At 41.7% G+C, this 20674-nt stretch overlaps 1 protein-coding gene and 1 pseudogene across 1 annotated transcript; one reads left to right on the forward strand and one right to left on the reverse strand.

Moving 5' to 3' along the window:
* Positions 1-270: 270 nt before the first annotated feature.
* On the forward strand, positions 271-1530 carry LOC125517275 (uncharacterized; annotated as a pseudogene).
* Positions 1531-3647: 2117 nt separating this feature from the next.
* Positions 3648-6607, reverse strand: LOC147966151 (uncharacterized). The gene is made up of 5 exons (XM_087530739.1): positions 6357-6607; positions 4691-5878; positions 4452-4594; positions 3826-4040; positions 3648-3746 (listed from the first exon to the last, which is right to left on the reverse strand). Exons 1-5 carry the CDS (start codon positions 6605-6607, stop codon positions 3648-3650), a joined length of 1896 nt encoding a protein of 631 aa, XP_087386865.1.
* Between the last annotated feature and the right edge of the window lie 14067 nt (positions 6608-20674).

Here is a 20674-nt window from a genome sequence, read left to right on the forward strand (position 1 = left end):
AGTAACAGTTTTGCAGATTGCACTGAACATGTCATATGGCTTGGTTGAGGGCGTTTTCGACATGTGGGGCCCAATATGCGTGACATGGCATAACGGACGCGCTGACGGCGCCGTTTGCTTAAGACAGAGTCGCCAGAGACAGACCGCCCGCGCCCGACCACATCTCGCTCGATTTCTCTGCTCTCACGCTCACTCTCTCTGCTCCCACACTCGCTCGCTCCCCTCCCATTTGCTCCTCTCCTCTCCGGTCACCGCCGGCCGCCGTTCGCCATGGTGTCCTGGACCGACAGTGAGAGCACAGACGGCTCCGCCGCGCAGTACATCTCCTCCGACGACTCCCTTGTCAAGGTCAGAACATTATATTCCTCATTTCTGTTCTAGGTTTTGTAGGGTTGAACATTTGCTCGATTTGAACACGTTTCTGTTGGATTTCTTAGATCCCAGCTACAATTGATGAGCCGTCGTTCGAGGGTCTTGCTGACGACTTGAATGTGATTTGTGAGCATGGGAATCCAGGGAGGAAGTATGTTGCATTTGAGAGGATAAGCACTGGTAGGAGGTTCATTGCTTGTGCCTCTCAAGTAAGTTTTAATTTGTGTTTGCAGCATTCCGATTCTTGTTCTAGGGTTTGTAGTAACTGTTCCTGTTCTAGGGTTCATAGTTACTGTTCATGTTCTAGGGTTCATAGTTACTGCTCATGTTCTAGGGTTTATAGTTACTGAATTTAGTTCTCGGATTCATAGGTAGTGTTCTTAGTTGTAGTTTTCATAATTATTCATCATTAAATGAATGTGATTCTGGTACATTAACAGAATCAGCTATTTAACTGAATCTATAAGTAATGTCTGTATTTTTGAACTGATTTTTTCTATTGTAGGGTGTTGCAAATTGTGGATTAGTGCAGTGGGTAGATGAGCATTGGCCAGAGCATCTGCAGAATGCTATTCATAAGCTCTGGCTTATGTATGAGCATAGCCAGCATGAAAACAGGATGGCATGCCTGGAGCATGCAAGCACTGTACACAATCTCACACAGCAGAAAAAAGAGTTGCAGGAGACATATGAGAAGCTTGTTGAAGATGTGAACAACCTATTGGATTATAAGGATAGCCAGCCTGAGATAAACCAGAAGAATGATGCTGACAACATTTCAGTTAGTGTGGAAAGCAGCATGACAAAGGATGCTGAGATAAAAAATTAAAGGCTGTTGTTGACCAGTTAAAGAAAATTCATGTAACTCAAGCCACTGTCATTAGGAATTTGAAGTTCAACCATCTTAAGGAGAAGGAAAAGTTGAGCTCTGATAAGAGGACTTTGGAGATTTGCTATGCTGACCTGAGGAAAGAGAAGGATGACCTGAAGAAAGAGAAGGATAAGCTGGATTGTTGCATTGCTGAGCTGATGAAAGTGAAGGAGAAGTTGACCATGGAGAAGAGTACTCTTGCTTCCTGCATTGTTGAGCTCAAGACAGCAGGTGATAGCAACAAGAGGAAGCTTCACCAGATTAAGGCTATTTGTGATGAGGACTAATTTGTGTTGCTGTCTGACCATGTGTGTCAATGATGTCTTTTGTAGTAGCTATGGAGGAAAGCTTGTAATGTGTTAAGCTTTATTGTGGTGAACTCTATTATGTCTGTAGCAATGAACCTTGGATTGTATGTTGTTTGTGAGAGTACTATGTTTGTGATGAATTATCAGCTTTTATTAAGTTCAGTTTGTGATGAATTAACAGCTTGGATTATAGCAAGTAGATAGTGAACATAGATAGCAAGTTCATAGTGCATAGATAGTCTGACATAGATAGTGGCATACTAACATAGATAATAGCTGCATAGATAGTCTCACATAGATAGTGGTATACTAACATAGATAGTAGCTGCATAGATAGTCTTACATAGATAGTGGCATACTAATTAGATAGTAGCTGCATAGATACAACTGACATAGGTAGAACTGGCAAACTAACATACTGACGAAACTGAACTTTTTCTTCTTCTGACGAAACTGAAGACAGCATGTCAGTCCTCCTTCTTCAGCATCTTCAGGCGTAGGGAGCGCCGCACGTCATTGTTGTTCACCGCCGCCCTCTTCTTCTTGGCCGGCGCTGGCTCCACCACATCTTCACCGCCGCCCTCCTCTTCTTGCTTCACGACGACGAGCTCTGGGTTGTCGGCGACCTCCGTCAGCTTATCCACATCAATTGGGCTATTCTTCTGCCCCTCGACGGCGTGGAGGACGGGCGCTAGGAGCTGCACATCAGGCTCGTCGTCGGAGGAGTCGGAGGAGAGTACGACGAACTCGTCCACCTCGTCGTTAGAGGAGTAGCCGTCAGATTCGTCAGAGTCGTAGTCGTCAGAGGACTCGGACTCGGCGTCAGAGTCGTCGTCTGGCCCGAGCACCCATGGATTGCGCCTTTCCCAGTAGGCGTTGTTGATGGGGGCTGGGAGAGCGAGGACGGCGTCGGTGATGTCATCCGCGGCGGTCGGCGGCGTGGTGGATGAGCGGTACATCCACCAACGGGCGCGCTGCCTGGGGTCGGGGGAGCGCTGCACCTCGCGCATCGCCCACAGGAGAATGGTCGCCGGCGGGACGGTGCAGCCGGCAGGGAATGCACGCTGCCTTTCGGCAGGTGTCGTCACCTTCACCAGGCCGCGGGCATGGTTCCTCAGCATCGCCGCGCTGGGGAACCAGCGCGCGATCTCCCTGTACTGCGCGCGCAGCTTGCGGTTGCTGCCGGCGAGCTCTTCGATGGCCAGCTGCCAGTCCATGGCGACGACGGTGGGGGTGGCTCTCGGCGGTGGTTTCGACGGGAGAGAGGGGGAAGAGGAGTGGGCGGTGCGGGCGGCGAGTGGGCGAGTGATCGAAGAGAGCGGTAGGTGGACACGTATTAAAGGTAGAAACCGAAACGACTAGTTATACTAAACGGACGTTCACCACGCTGGCGGCCTCAACACACTCTCAACATAGTGCGTGCCTAACTAAATAAAAGTAAAATTGCAGATGCTATTAAAACAACATCACTAGCACTATCCTATTGGTATTGAACCCTTGGTTACTACCCACTGGTCCTGGGTTCGATCCCTAGGCCAAACTATTTTTGTGCAATTTTTTTGGATTTACAAAATTAATATGTCAGTAACTTCTTAGGGTTTTTATTTTTGTGCAATTTTTTTGGATTTACAAAATTAATATGTCAGTAACTTCTTAGGGTTTTTTCGACTTCGAGGAACCCTAAATGCCCAAGTGGCGACATTTTGGGTTTTGTCGACGCCGAGGCACCCTAAATGCCCAAGTGGAGACATTTTGGGTTTTGTCGACGCCGAGGCACCCTAAATGCCCAAGTGGAGACATTTTAGGTTTTTTCGACTCTGAGGCACCCTAAATGCCCAAGTGGAGACATTTTAGGTTTTTTCGACGCCGAGGCACCCTAAAAGCCCAAGTGGAGACATTTTGGGTTTTGTCGACGCCGACGCCGAGGCACCCAACTTGTTGCAACACATCATAACACATCATATCAACAGCATGAAAACTAAGATCATCATCATATCAACAATGAAACTATGCTCATCATCACAACAGCAGAATGAAAACTTGTTGCAAAACATCATAACTAATAAGTTCATCATCACATCATCATAACCAGAGTATCATAGTGCATCACAACCATTAGGTACATTACATAGTCCACCACTTGGACTTGAACTAACTGGTTTCAACATGAAATTCCTAATACTCTTCATCACAAACTAGCCAAAAAGGCTGAATTAAACATGTTTCAACATTACATCACTTCAGTAAAAATAAGAATTATGATGTATGAGGTACCTTTTGTCTATCAGATATGATAGTGTACTTGCCATACTTTCCTGACTCACCACCAAGAGCATACTTGAGCTGGGTTAGAAACCAGGACCAGCTGGCAGTGTCCTCCTTGTCAACAATAGAAAATGCAATGGGAAAGATGTTGTTATTACCATCTCTTCCAGTTGCAGTCAATATTTTTTGCCCTGTTGTCAACTTAACAAAGCAACCATCAACACCTACAACCAAACATAACACATTAGCACCAAACATAAACAAAAGCAATGGCAAATATGTTGGGAAAATAATTATGCAAGTACCTATGAAGGGTCTGCAACCATTTAGGAAGCCCTCTTTGCAAGCATTGAGGCACATGAACAAGCCATGAAATCTAGGGGTTTTGCTACGATGAAGCTTTAAATGCTTTGTTGTCACAATGCATCTACTTCCAGGATTGGTATCCAGCACAGCTTGGAGGTAATCCCTTATCCTAGTGTATTATGCCCTCTGATCTCCTTGGACAACTTCCTTAGCTGCTTTCCTTGCCCTGTAGGCCATGTGAATGGACACTTCAATTCCATGTTTTTTCTTCAAATTGTCAATTATTGCCTGGACTGGTGTGTTTATGTCAGACCTTAACTGTTGCTCACACTCATGTGCCAACCATCTTGCAGTGACTTTGGTGCTCTCTCCAACAGCAGGACAGTTGTGGTACAAGTTCATTTTCTTCATGCAAAATGTCTTCTCATGTGCAATTTTGGAAGCAGCAATGAAAAAAGGACAGTCATCTGTACTGCAAACTACAATAACTCTATCTGAGCAATTCCTATGAAATGAGTAGTTCCTGTTTTGTGAGATGTGAAATGTAAGGAGTGCCCTCCTGAACTACTCGACATCTAGGAAACAAAGTTGCTTGACAAATTGTTCTTGTGGGTTTTCCCTCTCCTCATCATACCAAACCCTAACTTTATTCTTTTTGGCCCTGCTCTTCCTACCATTTGGTAGCTTAAATGGTGGAAGCTGAGCACAATCATTCTCTTCCTGACTTAAGTCACCTGGGTTGCTCTCCTCATCAGATGAAGGTGCCCAGTCTTGCTCTATGATTTGATCCAAACTTGCATGGGATCTTGTTGTTGGCCCCTTCCCCCTCCTCTTACTTCCTCCTGTGCTGCTGCTTCCTCCTACACTGCTTCCTCCTCTCAAGCCCTCATCTAGTGGCTCCTCTTGTCCTGCCTCTTCATCTCTTCCTTCATTCTCCTCCTCCTCATCTGGCCCATATAGCTCTTCTACATCAGTGTCTCCTTCAAAGTGATGTAGTGGATCATCCCTATGCCTCTTCATTGCCTCCAACCTAGCCAATATGTCCTCATCTTCAAGATCTTCATCCTCACTTTCACTATCAGTGAACTCCTCAGTAAGCAACTGTGGGAGTTTTCTTTTTGCTGCCTTGTACTTCTCTCTTTGTATCATATTACTCCTGTACCTCTGAATTTCTTCATTTCTTTTCTGCTCCATCATCTGCTCAATGTGCTCTTGCTCCTGGTCTGTCTCCATGAAATACTCATGCCTCTCATTACCATTGTCCAAAGAAAACTCAGGTTCACTTGGGCCCTTTTGCTTCAACAAACAAGAGCTCTCCTGTGTGTTCATTACTTGGACTGGCTGTGGTTGGGGTTTCACTGGACTGGGGAAAAGAACTCCTGAATTGTCTACCTCATAGACAACTGGTACACCTATTTCTGACAAAGGAACCTGCTCTTCATAAGCATGACCAATGTTCAAATCAACTGGTCTAGGTGCATCACTTCTCATAACTGTAATGTTAACAACATTCTTTCCTTTACTAGCTATGTGATCCAACATTTCTTCCACCTTGTCATCATCAGTTAATTCTTCCATTCCTGACACAACAGCTCCTGGATCTCTAACATAATACATAAAATCCCTTGAACTATAGCCTTCTACCTCTATTAGGGCAATGAGATTCCAGAAGGTTATGTCTGATAAACAGATTGTTCTTTCCAAGTTATCTCTGTCTAGGAAATGGAACCTCACTTCCCATTCTTCATCATCCAAGCTACAAATTCAGATAAAATGCATTTAACAGTGTTCACAATTATTGTTAAGAGGTCTCATTGGTGGCAACAGAAATTCAGTTTAGATTGTTAAAATCCAGTTAACAGTGTAAACAAAATTCAGTTAACAGCATACAGTTATCAATAAATTCAGTTAACAGTTAACAGTGTTCACAATATTCAGTTAACAGAGTTAAAATTGTTGGCAACAGAAATTCAGTTAACAGTGTTAAAATCCACTTAACAGTCTTCATAAAATTCAGTTAACAATATACAGTGTTCAATAAATTCAGTACACAGTTAACAGTTTACTAAAAATTCAGTTAACAGCTAACACTAACCCTAATGCTAGAACCCTAACACTACAACCTTAGCCGTACTACAACTACCCAAGAACACCAACCATAAAACCCTAACACTACAACCCTAACCCTAGAATACCAATCAGGGAAATGACAAAGGAGGAGGAGGATGACTTACTCCACACCGCCGAAGGAGGAGGCAAAATGGTGGCTGCCCGTCGGATTGGCCTTCACCGCCTGGGCGAACGTAGTAGCCGCCGCGTATTCCAACGACTTCGGCGGCGACGGCGGTTGGGGAAGAGGCAGCGCGCTCGACGGATTGGAGCTCCCGCAGAACTCCGGTGGATCTCCAGCACCGCCGCCCGGAGCATCCCCACCGGCAGCAACTCCCCCGCCACCGTCCACGCCACTAGGTTTCGTCGTCGCCATGGATTGGAGCTGGAGGGAGAGGACGGAGCAGATCTGGTCTGGTCGGGCGCCGTCGGTCGGTCGGTCCGGTTCGATAAGATGTACGCTCAAACGGCACCGTCAGTGCGTCCGTTACTCCATGTCACGCATATTGGGCCCCACATGTCGGAAACGCCCTCAACCGAGCCAAATGACATGTTCAGTGCAATCTGCAAAACTGTTACTGAATCCGCGGTGGCTTTTGCAAATGATTAGCGACCACGTTGTTTTCTGCAAGATAAGCCCCAAATGTGGTGGTTTCTTGCAATTCACTCGGAGGTGGAACTACCCAGGACGAGGAATCAGAGGGCTAATCCCTAGCTTGCACCGCTTGAGGTTAATACGCAGAAGATTCACGTCGAGCTCGGCAACCAGGTCGTGGTGCACATGATCAATCAGCCAGCGAATAACCTATCCGCAGCTGGGCCATGGGTGGACGAGATCAAATTGATGCTCGAAAAGTTTCATGGATTTCAAGGTGTCTTGAGTTAGTCCGGAATGTTGTCGCGCATAAATTAGCTAAAGTAGGAGTATGCGAAGAACTTTATAAGCTGTGGTTCGGGGTTCCACCAGATTGCATTCTGAATGTTATTTCAGAGGATATATCAGACTAGAGAATAAATAAAGGACAACGCCACCTCACGAGCCATTGAATTCAAGACGGGATGACCGTCAGATTCAACTGTCGACTTTGCAACAAGGATGATGTTGTGCTTGATGTGCAGCAGAGTCCATGTTGCAGTTTTTTTGTCTTCACCTTTATATAGGTGTTACAGAAGAAATTTTGTAACATTACAGATGTTGCAGAAATGTTTCTTGCAACAGGAAGGATGTTTCGCAAATCAACAGGGAGGATGTTTCTTAACATTTTCATCTTGATAATCTCTAGTTTTTTAGCACGATGAATGAGGGAGATTGATTTGCGGGGCCAGCCACTACAATATTTGATCATTTCAACATCTGGCTTGTGAATTTTCCTGTACCTCTTTTATCCACTCTCCTAGGGAGGCAAATACTGTTGCTCATCACCTAGCAAGCTTGGCCAAGGGCTCATTATGTAATTTTTAAAACAAATTTGTTGGAAAATTTGTGAAACAATTTTTTAGATGCTAATAATATTTGAAATAGTGAATAAATTCAGAAATTGGAATAATTTTTTTAAACATCAACGATTTTTGAAGAAGTGAACAAAAATTGAAAAACATGAATCATTTTTGGAAACATGAACACTTTTTTAATGAACATTTTTTAAAAAAATTGTGTGAATTTTTCGAAATTGCAAACGAATTTTGAATTCTGGACAATTTTATAATAGTGATTTAAAAAAACAAGCACATTTTTAAAAACATGAACAGTTTTTCATTTTAAAATGATTTTTTGCCATTTCTGAACAAAATTCGAATTCCAAAAATCATTTTTAATTGTGTTTTTTTTCTTTTTAAAAGTGAACAGAAATTGGAAACATGAACAATTTTACAAAATATGAACAAATTAAAAATCTTAATATTTTTTTGAAATTACGAAAAATTCCAATTGTAAACACAAATTTTAAGTTGTGCACAATTTTAAAACTTGAACATTAAAAAATGCAAATAATGTTTTTAAATGGATATTTTTTGAAATCATGATTTTGTAGGAATTTCGAACATTTGAAAACAAAGATTAATATAAAATCTAAAATGATAAAATAAAAGGAAAAGAAAAATAAAAAGAAACGAAAACAAAAAATAAAAACAAGGTTAAAACCAGAAAACCAGAAACAAAAATTGGTTGAGGCCTTGAGGGTACCTTATAGGAGGTTCCCTAAACCAGTTCGCCTCGCAACTGCTTAACTGTCGAAGTGGGCCCGCCCATCTTGCGTCATTAGGGAAGCCGCGGGAGTTGGATGCACGCGAACGTCATATAGGGTTCACCCTCAGCCTGCAGCCTTGCGAGATAGCCTGTGATCAATTGCTCACGATGGCCATCGTTCCTGACTCGGAAGGTGTTTGCTTGCTCGTATGATCTGTATTATCACCCCTCTCTGGGTAGCTACTAGGAAATCACGATCATGCATGCAGCAATAATCTGGCCGGGTGCAATCGTTTGATTCTTTTTTACTGATATTACATGCAAACTAGATGAAATTTAGACTTTAGTTAGTCTTTTGCTAGCTAAAAAAATTACATACTTTCATTCAAATTAAATTATCTAAATAATAAGTGTCACACGTGGTCCGAAGACATTCGGTCGAATGCCTCCTTTCTCGTTGGATTTTCACACGAATGTTGAAGCACACAAAGTCGCCACGTCGGCCAATGAAGTCGTTCGAAACGGCGCCCACTCCTCTATCTCACTTTCTCTTTTCCACTCATCCCCACGTCTCTTTCCCTATCCTCGTCGACTGCCTCTAATTCGGCGAGGCCGAGGATCCCGGTGAGTGCCGGCGAGGTCCGCGCTAGATGCACGGTGGGAGGTCACGGGCTGGAAGTAGATGGCTGGAGAGGCGAGCGGTGGCGGGGGGAGGCCACAACGGCATTGAACAACTGTTGGATCTGGCCGAATCTTCCCTTGTCCTCCCTCGACTGCTTCTAATCCGACGAGGCCTGCGGATCCCAGCGACTGCTGGCTAGGCATCCGCTAGATGCGCAGTGGGGGCGCGAGATGGAGTTAGATGGCTGGTGATGCGGGGCGAGGTCTGCGATAGTGGTGAACAATAGTTGAATCCGGTCGATGGTGAGGGAAGGCGCGACTGCTGCTGGGCTTTGAGCTCCGCCGCGCCCATTCGTGCTACCCTGTGAACATAGGGGCCGCGCGCAGCTGGGGTTCCGTGGCATGGCTCGGCCTCTGCGGTGGACACCGATGTGGGATGGAGCTGATCGACCTTGAGGGCAAGCACCACGCCGCGCACGTCGTGGATGTCGACGGGTTGGCGACCATGTTGGCCAACGGCTGGTTCGTCAGGCGTGGCGGCGACCGATCAACCGACCAACCCCTGTGAGCCCGGCGACCTCCGCGCTCGAGACACTCTTTAGGAAGACATGGAGGTGATGAACGAGTTGTTGTAGGCTCCTCAGTCGCCGCTGGCGACTGCATGGTGTGGATTGCTTTGCATGTCAAATGCTTAGAACAATTTTGCCCCCTGTTAGTTCTGCCATGGCAAGCTTAATAGCAACTTCAACAACTCTTCACAGTGACAATTGTAGGTATTAGATCTTCTGTGGTTTCATGATAAATATAATGGACATGGAAACTTTGTATGTGCATAGGCAACAATTTTTCTTTTTCGATATTCATGGCAACTTGTGTGCACATAAATTTTAGTTCATCCAATATGCATGTTGTCGTCATTTTTAGTATTAATTCATGTTTGACATGCATACTTAGATACGTTTGCCATGACAACTTTTAGTTGTGCTCCCATGACAAACTAAACATGTGTTTACACTACAACATGTTTTTGCCGTGGAAACTACTTTGTCATGGCAACTTAACATGTTTCTGCCATGGCAAATTAAGATGTGCTTGCCATGTCAAGTTTTGAGTGTTTTTTCACATGCCATTTAACAAATGATTTTGTCCACGACAACTTTTACAAGTATAGATGTTTTTCCTACACGCCATTTAAAACATGATTTGTTTGACCATGGCAAATTCGCAATGCTAGACATATTTTACAACTTAAGATGTGTTGCCATGGCAACTTTTGACAATTTATTAATGGTCACATGGTAAATCCATTACATTTTTTTCACATACATGGCAATTTTGATAAAACAACCCTGGCAATTTTGATCATTGTTTGTGTTGTTTCATATACACGGAAATTTTATTACACAAAAGATGACAACTTATGGTAAAATGCCATGGAAAAATTGAACAAGCATTTGTCATGGCAATTTTTGATCATTTTTTGTATTATTTCACATTAATGATAACTTTTTTATATAAGCATGCAAAAATTGATAAACAAAATGCACGGAAAATTTGAATGTGCATTTTCCAGGGAAATTTTGATTATTTTTTTGTTTTGTTTCACATACATGGTAATTTTATTACGCAAAAGATGGCAACTTATGGTAAAATCCCATGGCAAAATTGAACATGAATTTGCCATGGAAATATTTTTTAATCATTTTTTGCATTATTTCACATTCATGGCAAAAAAAATTATAAGCATGGAAAATTGATAAAAAAATCCACCGGAAAATTTGAATATGAATTTTCCCTGGCAATTTTGATCATTATTTTGTGTTGTTTCATATACACGACAATTTTATTATGCAAAAGATGGCAACTTTTTGTAAAATACCATGGCAATTTTTGATCATTTTTTGTATCTTTCACATTCATGTGATTTTTTTGTATAAGCATGGCGGAAAATTTGAATATAAATTTGCCTTGGCAATTTTGATCATTTTTTTGTGTTGTTCACATACACAATAATTTTATTACGCAAGAGATATCAACTTATGGTAAAATCCCATGGCAAATTTGAACATGCATTTGGCCATGGCAATCTTTTATCATTTTTTGTATTCTTTTCACATTCATTTGTTTTGTATAAGCATGGCAAATTAGATAAATTTTCCACGGGAAATACGAATATGCGTTTTCCTTGTCTATTTTGATCATTTTTTTGTGATGTTTAACATACACGACAATTTTATTACACAAAAGATGGCAACTTTTGGCAAAATATCATGGAAAATTTGAACATGCATTTGCCATGGCAATTTTTTTATCATCCTTTTATTGGTTCACATACACGACAATTTTTTTATATATAACTATATAACCATGGCAAATTTGATAAAATTTCCACGGCAATTATGAATTTGCATTTGCCATGGAAATTCTGATCATTTATTAGTTTAACATAGATGGCAATTTTATTACAATTTTTTGGCATTTTCTAATAAAAAATACCACGACATTTCTGAATTTGCATTTGCCATGGCAATATTCGGATCATTTTTTGTGTTATTTTCACATACATGGCAAATATATTATATAAAAGCATCTATATATCCATCCATCTATCTATCCTCTCCATCTATCTACGCGGGAGGGAGGGAAGGAGGGAGGAGGGACAGGGTCGCAGGGAGGGATTGAGGAGGGAGGAACAGAGGGAGGGAGAGGGAGGGATGGAGGATGGAGGACGGGAGACATACCGGGGGCAACGGCGGCGACAGCGGGCGGCAATGCGCGATGATGGCAACGGGCCGGCGGTGGCGACGGGCGAGATGGAGATGGAGAGTGGAGAGGGAGAGTGAGGGTCGCGCGCGCGGGCCAGGTGAACATAAGCTAGACTTACCAGTAGCGCCGGTTAGTAAAAAGTGCTACTGCTAAGTTGGGCCCACCCTGCTGGCACCGTACTGAAGGAAATATGCCCTAGAGGCAATAGTAAATTTGTTATTTACATTTCCTTATATCATGATAAATGTTTATTATTCATGCTAGAATTGTATTAACCGGAAATTTAATACATGTGTGGATACATAGACAAAACACCATGTCCCTAGTAAGCCTCTACTAGACTAGCTCGTTAATAAAAAATGGTTAAGTTTCCTAACCATAGACATGTGTTGTCATTTGATAAACGGGATCACATCATTAGGAGAATGATGTGATGGACAAGACCCATCCGTTAGCTTAGTGATGTCGCTTGAAGCTATGTCAGTATTTTCCCAAATAGGAAGGGATGATGCAGCACAGTGGTGCTAGGTATTTCCCTCAGATGTGAAACCAAGGTTATCGAACCAGTAGGAAAACCAAGCAACACAATGTAAACAACACCTGCACATAAATAACAAATACTCGCAACCCAACGTGTAAAAGGGGTTGTCAATCCCTTTCGAGTAGCGGCGCCAGAAATTGGCAAATGGACGGGAGAAAGTTGTAAATATTGATAGATCAAACGCCAAATAAAATAAATTGCAGCAAGGTATTTTTATATTTTTGGTTTAATAGATCTGAAAATAAAAGGCAAATAAAATAGATCGCAAAGGCAAATAAAATGAGAAAGAGACCCGGGGGCCGTAGATTTCACTAGTGGCTTCTCTCGAGAAAAATAGCAAAAGGTGGGTAAAAAAATTACTGTTGGGCAATTGATAGAACTTCAAATAATCATGACGATATCCAGGCAATGATCATTATATAGGCATCATGTCCAAGATTAGTAGACCGACTCCTGCCTGCATCTACTGCTATTACTCCACACATCGACCGCTATCCAGCATGCACCTAGTGTATTAAGTTCATGGAGAAACGGAGTAATGCAATAAGAACGATGACGTGATGTAGACAAGATCTATGTATGTAGAGATAGACCCCATCGTTTTATCCTTAGTAGCAATGATACATACGTGTCGGTTCCTCTTCTGTCACTCAAGCACCATAAGATCGAACCCACTACAAAGCACCTCTTCCCATTACAAGATAAATAGATCAAGTTGGCCAAACAGAACCCAAATATCGGAGAAAAAATACGAGGCTATAAGCAATCATGCATATAAGAGATCAAAGAACCTCAAATAACTTTCATGGATATAAAAAGATAAATCTGATCATAAACTCAAAGTTCATCCGATCCCAACAAACACACCGCAAAAAGAGTGACATCATATGGATCTCCAAGAGACCATTTTATTGAGAATCAAACGAGAAAGAGGAAGCCATCTAGCTACTAACTACGAACCCGAAGGTCTACAAAGAACTACTCACGCATCATCAGAGAGGCACCAATGGAAGTGGTGAACCCCTCCGTGATGGTGTCTAGATTAGATCTGGTGGTTCTGGACTCTGCGGCGGCTGGAATTGATTTTCGTCGACTCCCGTAGGGTTTCTGGAATATTGGGGTATTTATAGAGCAAAGAGGCGGTCCAGGGGGCACCCGAGGTGGGCACAACCCACCAGGGCGCGCCTGGGCCTCCTGGCGCGCCCTGGTGGGTTGTGCACTCCTCGGAGCACCCCCCAGGTGCAGCCTTGGCCCATTAGGTGTCTTCTGGTCTATAATTTTTTTTCATAAAGTTTTGTTGCATTTTGTATCGATTTTGTGCGATGTAAAAAACAAGCAAAAAACAACAACTGGCACTTGGCACTATGTCAATAGGTTAGTACCAAAAAATGATATAAAACGACTATAAAATGATTATAAAACATCCAAGATTGATAATATAACAGCATGGAACAATAAAAAATATAGATACGTTGGAGACGTATCACTTAGCATGTTGATCGTTCAGTTTTATTGCTATAGCTTTCTTCATGTCATATACATATTCTTTCGACTATGAGATTATGCAACTCCCGGATACCGGAGGAATACCTTGTATGCTATCAAATGTCACAACGTAACTGGGTGATTATAAAGATGCTCTACAGGTATCTCCGAAGGTGTTTGTTGGGTTGGCATAGATCGAGATTAGGATTTGTCACTCCGAGTATCGGAGAGGTATCTCTGGGCCCTCTCGGTAATGCACATCATAATAAGCCTTGAAAACAATGTGACAAATGAGTTAATTGTGGAATGATGTATTATGGAACGAGTAAAGAGACTTTCCAATAATGTAATTGAACTAGGTATGAAGATACCGACGATGGAATCTCGGGAAAGTAACATACCGATGACAAAGGGAATAACGTATGTTGTCATTACGGTACGACTGATAAAGATCTTCGTAGAATATATGGGAACCAATATGAGCATCCAGGTTTCGCTGTTGGTTATTGACTGGAGAGGTGTCTCAATCATGTCTACATAGTTCTCGAACCCGTAGGGTCCGCACGCTTAACGTTCGATGACGATTTTGTATTATATGAGTTATGTGATTTGGTGACCGAATGTTGTTCGGAGTCCGGATGAGATCACAGACATGAAGAGGAGTCTCGAAATGGTCGAAAGGTAAATATTCATATATAGGACGATAGTATTCGGACACCGGAAGTGTTTCGGGGGTACCGGGTACGTATCGGGTCACCGGAAGTTGTTCCGGGCAACCCCCGGCAAGCTATATGGGCCTAATGGGCCAAGAGAGGGATAGACCAGCCCCAAAAGGGGCTGGTGCGCCCCCTATAGGCCGTATAGTAGAAGGAAAGGAAGGGAAGGGAGAATGAAAGGGGAGGATTCAGCCTTCCCCTTTCCTTCCCCTCCCCCTCTTTTTCCTTCCCCCTCCGATGGATATGGAAGGGGGGAGGCTGACTTGGAGGAGGCGCCCAAGTAGGATTACTCCTACTTGGGGCACCCCTTGCAGCCCCTCTCCCTCTCCCACCTATATATATGTGGGGGGGCACCGCTAGAACACACAACATTGATTCCTAGCAATGTGCGGCGCCCCCCTCCACAGTTTACGCCTCCAGTCATATTCACGTAGTGCTTAGGCGAAGCCCTGCACAGATAACTTCACCGTCACCACGCCGTCGTGCTGACGGAAATTGATACATCCATTTTGCATCATGCTTTTATATCGATATTTATTGCATTATGGGCTGTTATTACACATTATGTCACAATACTTATGCCTATTCTCTCTTATTTTACAAGGTTTGCACGAAGAGGGAGAATGCCGGCAGCTGGAATTCTGGGCTGGAAAAGGAGCAAATATTAGAGACATATTCTACACAACTCCAAAAGTCAGGAAACTCCACGGAAGTCAGTTCTTGAATATATAAAAATATTTGGCGAAGAAAGCACTAGAGGGGGGCACCCACCATCCACGAGGGTGGGGGGTGCGCCCTACCCCCCTGGGCGCGCCCGCTGTCTCATGGGCCCCCTGGCAGGCCTCCGGTGCCCATCTTTGGCTATATGAAGTCTTTCTCCCTGGAAAAAAAATCAAAAGCAAGCTTTCGGGACAAAGCGCCGCCGCCACGTGGTGGAACCAATCTAGCGCTCCGGCGGAGCTGTTCTGTCGGGGAAGAATCCCTCTGGGAGGGGGAAATCATCACCGTCGTCATCACCATCGATCCTCTCATCGGGAGGGGGTCAATCTCCATCAACATCTTCACCAACACCATCTCCTCTCAAACCCTAGTTCATCTCTTGTATCCAATCTTTGTCCCAAAACCTCAGATTGGTACCTGTGGGTTGCTAGTAGTGTTGATTACTCCTTGTAGTTGATGCTAGTTGGTTTATTTGGTGGAAGACCATATGTTCAGATCCTTTATGCATATTAACACCCCTCTGATTATGAACATGAATATGATTTGTGAGTAGTTACGTTTGTTCCTGAGGACATGGGAGAAGTCTTTCTATAATTAGTCATGTGAATTTGGTATTCGTTCGATATTTTGATGAGATGTATGTTGTCTTTCCTCTAGTGGTGTCATGTGAACGTCGACTACATGACACTTCACCATTGTTTGGGCCTAGGGGAAGGCATTGAGAAGTAATAAGTAGATGTTGGGTTGCTAGAGTGACAGAAGCTTAAACCCTAGTTCATGCGTTGCTTCGTAAGGGGCTGATTTGGATCCATATGTTTCATGCTATGGTTAGGTTTACCTTAATACTTCTTTTGTAATTGCGGATGCTTGAAAGAGGGGTTAATCATAAGTGGGATTCTTGTCCAAGTAAGGGTAGTACCCAAGCACCGGTCCACCCACATATCAAATTATCAAAGTACCGAACGCGAATCATATGAGTGATGAAAACTAGCTTGACGATAATTCCCATGTGTCCTCGGGAGCGTTTTCCTTTATATAAGAGTTTGTCCATGCTTGTCCTTTGCTGAAAAGGGATTGGGCTACTTTGCTGCACCTTGTTTACTTTTATTACTTGTTACTCGTTACAAATTACCTTATCACAAAACTATCTGTTACCGATAATTTCAGTGCTTGAAGAGAATACCTTACTGAATACCGCTTGTCATTTCCTTCTGCTCCTCGTTGGGTTCGACACTCTTACTTATCGAAAGGACTATGATAGATCCCCTATACTTATGGGTCATCAAGACTCTTTTCTGGTGCCGTTGCCGGGGAGTGAAGCGCCTTTAGTAGGTGGAATTTGGTAAGGAAAAAATTTATATAGTGTGCTGAAATTTATTGTCACTTGTTACTATGGAAAGTAATCGTTTGAGGGGCTTGTTCGGGGTATCTTCACCTCAACCAGTAGAGCAAAGAGTTGTTCCTCAACCTACTGAACCTACTGAAAATGTTTAGTTTGAAATTCCTTCGGGTATGATAGAGAAACTGCTAGCTAATCCTGTTATAGGAGATGGAACATTGCATCCCGATTTGCACCTAATCTATGTGGATGAAGTTTGTGGATTATTTAAGCTTGCAGGTATGCCCGAGGATGTTATCAAGAAGAAGGTCTTCCCTTTATCTTTGAAGGGAAAGGCATTGACATGGTTTAGGCTATGTGATGATATTGGATCATGGAACTACAACCGATTGAAATTGGAATTTCATCAGAAGTTTTATCCTATGCATCTGGTTCATCATGATTGTAATTATATATATTATTTTTGGCCTCGCGAAGGAGAAAGCATCGCTCAAGCTTGGGGGAGGCTTAAGTCAATGTTATATTCATGCCCCAATCATGAGCCCTGAAGAGAAATTATTATTCAAAATTTTTATGCTCGGCTTTCTCTCAATAACCGCTCCATGCTCGATACTTCTTGTACTAGAACTTTTATGATGAAGACTATTGAATTCAGATGTGATTTATTGGAAAGAATTAAACGCAACTCTGAAGATTGGGAACTTGACAAAGGTAAGAGTCAGGTATAACACCTAAGTTTGATTGTGTTAAATCTTTTATGGATACCGATGCTTTTCGTGAATTTAGCACTAAATATGGACTTGACTCTAAGATAGTAGCTTCTTTCTGTGAATCATTTGCTACTCATGTTGATCTTCCTAAGGAGAAGTGGCTTAAATATCATCCTCCCATTGAAGTAAAAGTAGTTGAACCTACTAAAGTTGAAGAAAAGACTATCACTTATAATGCTGATCCTATTGTTCCTACTGCTTATGTTGAGAAACCACCTTTCCCTATTAGAATAAAGGATCATGCTAAAGCTTCAACTATGGTCAACAAAAGTAATATTAGAACACCTAAACCCTCTGAGCAAATTAAAGTTGAATCTAGTATTGCTATGGTTAAAGATCTCTTAGTTGATAATATTGATGGGCATGTTATTTACTCCTGTGATGAAGCTGCTAGGATTGCTAGACCCGATACTAAAAATAAACATAGACCTATTGAAGGCATGCCTGTTATTTCTGTTAAAATAGGAGATCATTACTATCATGGTTTATGTGATATGGGTGCTAGTGTGAGTGCAATGCCTCATTCTTTATATGAAGAAATTCTACATGATATTGCACCTGCTGAGTTAGAAGGTATTGATGTTACAATTAAGCTTGCCAATAGAGATACTATCTCACCGGTTGGGATTGTTAGAGATGTTGAAGTCTTGTGTGGGAAAGTTAAATATCCTGCTGATTTTCTTGTTCTTGGTTCCCCACAAGATGACTTTTGTCCCATTATATTTGGTAGACCCTTCTTGAATACTGTTAATGCTAAGATAGACTGCAAAAAGGATATTGTTTCTGTTGGTTTAGGGGATATGTCTCATGATTTTAATTTTGCTAAATTTCGTAGACAACCCCATGATAAAGAATTGCCTAGTAAAGATGAAATTATTGGTCTTGCTTCTATTGCCGTGCCACCTAATGATCCTTTAGAACAATATTTGCTAGACCATGGAAATGATATGTTTATGAATGAAAGAAGGGAAATAGATGAAGTATTCTTTAAATAGGGACCTATTTTGAAACACAACTTGCCTGTCGAAATTCCAGGGGATCCTCCTCCACCCAAGGGTGATCCCGTGTTTGAGCTTAAACCATTGCCTGATACTCTTAAATATGATTATCTTGATGAAAAGAAGATATATCCTGTTATTATTAGTGCTAATCTTTCAGAGCAGGAAGAAGAGAAATTATTGAAAACTCTGAAGAAGCACCGTGTTGCTATTGGATATACTCTGGATGATCTTAAGGGCATTAGTCCCACTCTATGCCATCAAAAAATAAAATTATAGAAAGACGCTAAACCAGTTGTTGATCACCAATGACGGTTAAATCCTAAGATGAAAGAAGTGGTAAGAAAAGAAATACTAAAGCTTCTGGAGGCAGGTATAATTTATCCCGTTGCTGATAGTCAATGGGTAAGTCATGTCCATTGTGTCCCTAAGAAGGGAGGTATTACTGTTGTTCCTAATGATAAAGATGAATTGATCCCACAAAGAATTGTTACAGGTTATAGAATGGTAATTGACTTACGCAAATTAAATAAAGCTACTAAAAAGGATCATTACCCTTTACCTTTTATTGATCAAATGCTAAAAAGATTATCTAAACATACAAATTTTTGCTTTCTAGATGGTTATTTTGGTTTCTCTCAAATACCTGTGTCGAAAGAGGATCAGGAAAAGACCACTTTTACTTGCCCTTTCGGTACCTTTGCTTATATACGTATGCCTTTTGGTTTATGTAATGCAGCTGCTACCTTTCAAAGATGTATGACTGCGATATTCTCTAACTTTTGTGAAAAGATTGTTGAGGTATTCATGGATGATTTTTCTGTATATGGAACTTCTTTTGATGATTGCTTAAGCAACCTTGATCGAGTTTTGTAGAGATGTGAAGAAACTAATCTTATCTTGAATTGGGAGAAGTGCCACTTTATGGTTAATGAAGGCATTGTCTTGGGGCATAAAATTTCTGAAAGAGGTATTGAAGTTGATAAAGCTGAAGTTGATGCTATTGAAAAGATGCCATGTCCTAAGGACATTAAAGGTATAAGAAGTTTCCTTGGTCATGTCGGTTTCTATAGGAGGTTCATGAAAGACTTCTCAAAAATTTCCAGGCCTCTGACTAATATCTTACAAAAAGATGTTCCTTTTGTCTTTGATGATGATTGCATAGAAGCATTTGATATACTTAAGAAAGCTTTGATTTCTGCACCCATTGTTCAGCCACCTGATTGGAATTTACCCTTTGAAATTATGTGTGATGCTAGTGGCTATGCTGTAGGTGCTATTTTAGGACAAAGAGTTCATAAGAAATTAAATGTTATCCAATATGCTAGTAAAACTCTAGACAGTGCCCGGAGAAATTATGCTACTACTAAAAAAATAGCAATTGTATTCCCTTGTGATAAGTTTAGACCTTATATTGTTGATTCTAAAGTAACTGTTCACACTGATCATGCTGCTATTAAACACCTTATGGAAAAGAAAGATGCTACACCTAGACTTATTAGATGGGTTCTCCTACTACAAGAATTTGATTTGCATATTATTGATAGAAAAGGAGCTAAGAACCCCGTTGGAGACAACTTGTCTAGGTTAGAGAATGTTCTTGATGACCCACTACCTATAGATGACAGCTTTCCTGATGAACAATTAGCTGCCATAAATGCTTCTCGTACTGCTCCATGGTATGCTAATTATGCCAATTACATTGTTGCTAAATTTATACCACCTAGTTTCACATACCAGCAAAAGAAAAAGTTTTTCTATGATTTAAGACATTACTTCTAGGATGACCCACACCTTTATAAAGAAGGAGTAGATGGTGTTATTAGACGTTGTGTACCTAAGCATGAACAGGAACAGATCCTACGCAAGTGTCACTCCGAGGCTTATGGAGGATACCATGCTGGAGATAGAACTGCACATAAGGTATTGCAATCCGGTTTTTATTGGCCTACTCCCTTCAAGGATGCCCGTAAGTTTGTCTTGTCTTGTGATGAATGTCAAAGAATTGGTAACATTAGTAGACGTCAAGAAATTCCTATGAATTATTCACTTGTTATTGAACCATTTGATGTTTGGGGCTTTGATTATATGGGACCGTTTCCTTCCTCTAATGGGTATACACATATTTTAGTTGTTGATGATTATGTTACTAAGTGGGTAGAAGCTATTCCAACTAGTAGTGCTGATCATAACACCTCTATTAAGATGCTTAAAGAAGTTATTTTTCCAATGTTTGGAGTCCCTAGATACTTAATGACTAATGGTGGTTCACATTTTATTCATGGTGCTTTTCGTAAGATGC

This window comes from Triticum urartu, chromosome 6A, assembly GCF_056163025.1.
Source record: "Triticum urartu cultivar PI428250 chromosome 6A, HENAU_Tu73, whole genome shotgun sequence".
Taxonomy (NCBI): Eukaryota; Viridiplantae; Streptophyta; class Magnoliopsida; order Poales; family Poaceae; genus Triticum; species Triticum urartu.

What these genes read in the sequence shown, in the direction of transcription:
- LOC147966151 (XM_087530739.1), bottom strand. Translation starts at nt 6,607, where the DNA reads ATGGCGACGACGAAACCTAGTGGCGTGGACGGTGGCGGGGGAGTTGCT. An exon ending in TCCTCCTTCGGCGGTGTGGA is followed by an intron (nt 5,879 to 6,356) that starts GTAAGTCATCCT and finishes CTGAATTTGTAG; the next exon opens with CTTGGATGATGAAGAATGGG. An exon ending in CTTTGTTTCCTAGATGTCGA is followed by an intron (nt 4,595 to 4,690) that starts GTAGTTCAGGAG and finishes TGTAGTTTGCAG; the next exon opens with TACAGATGACTGTCCTTTTT.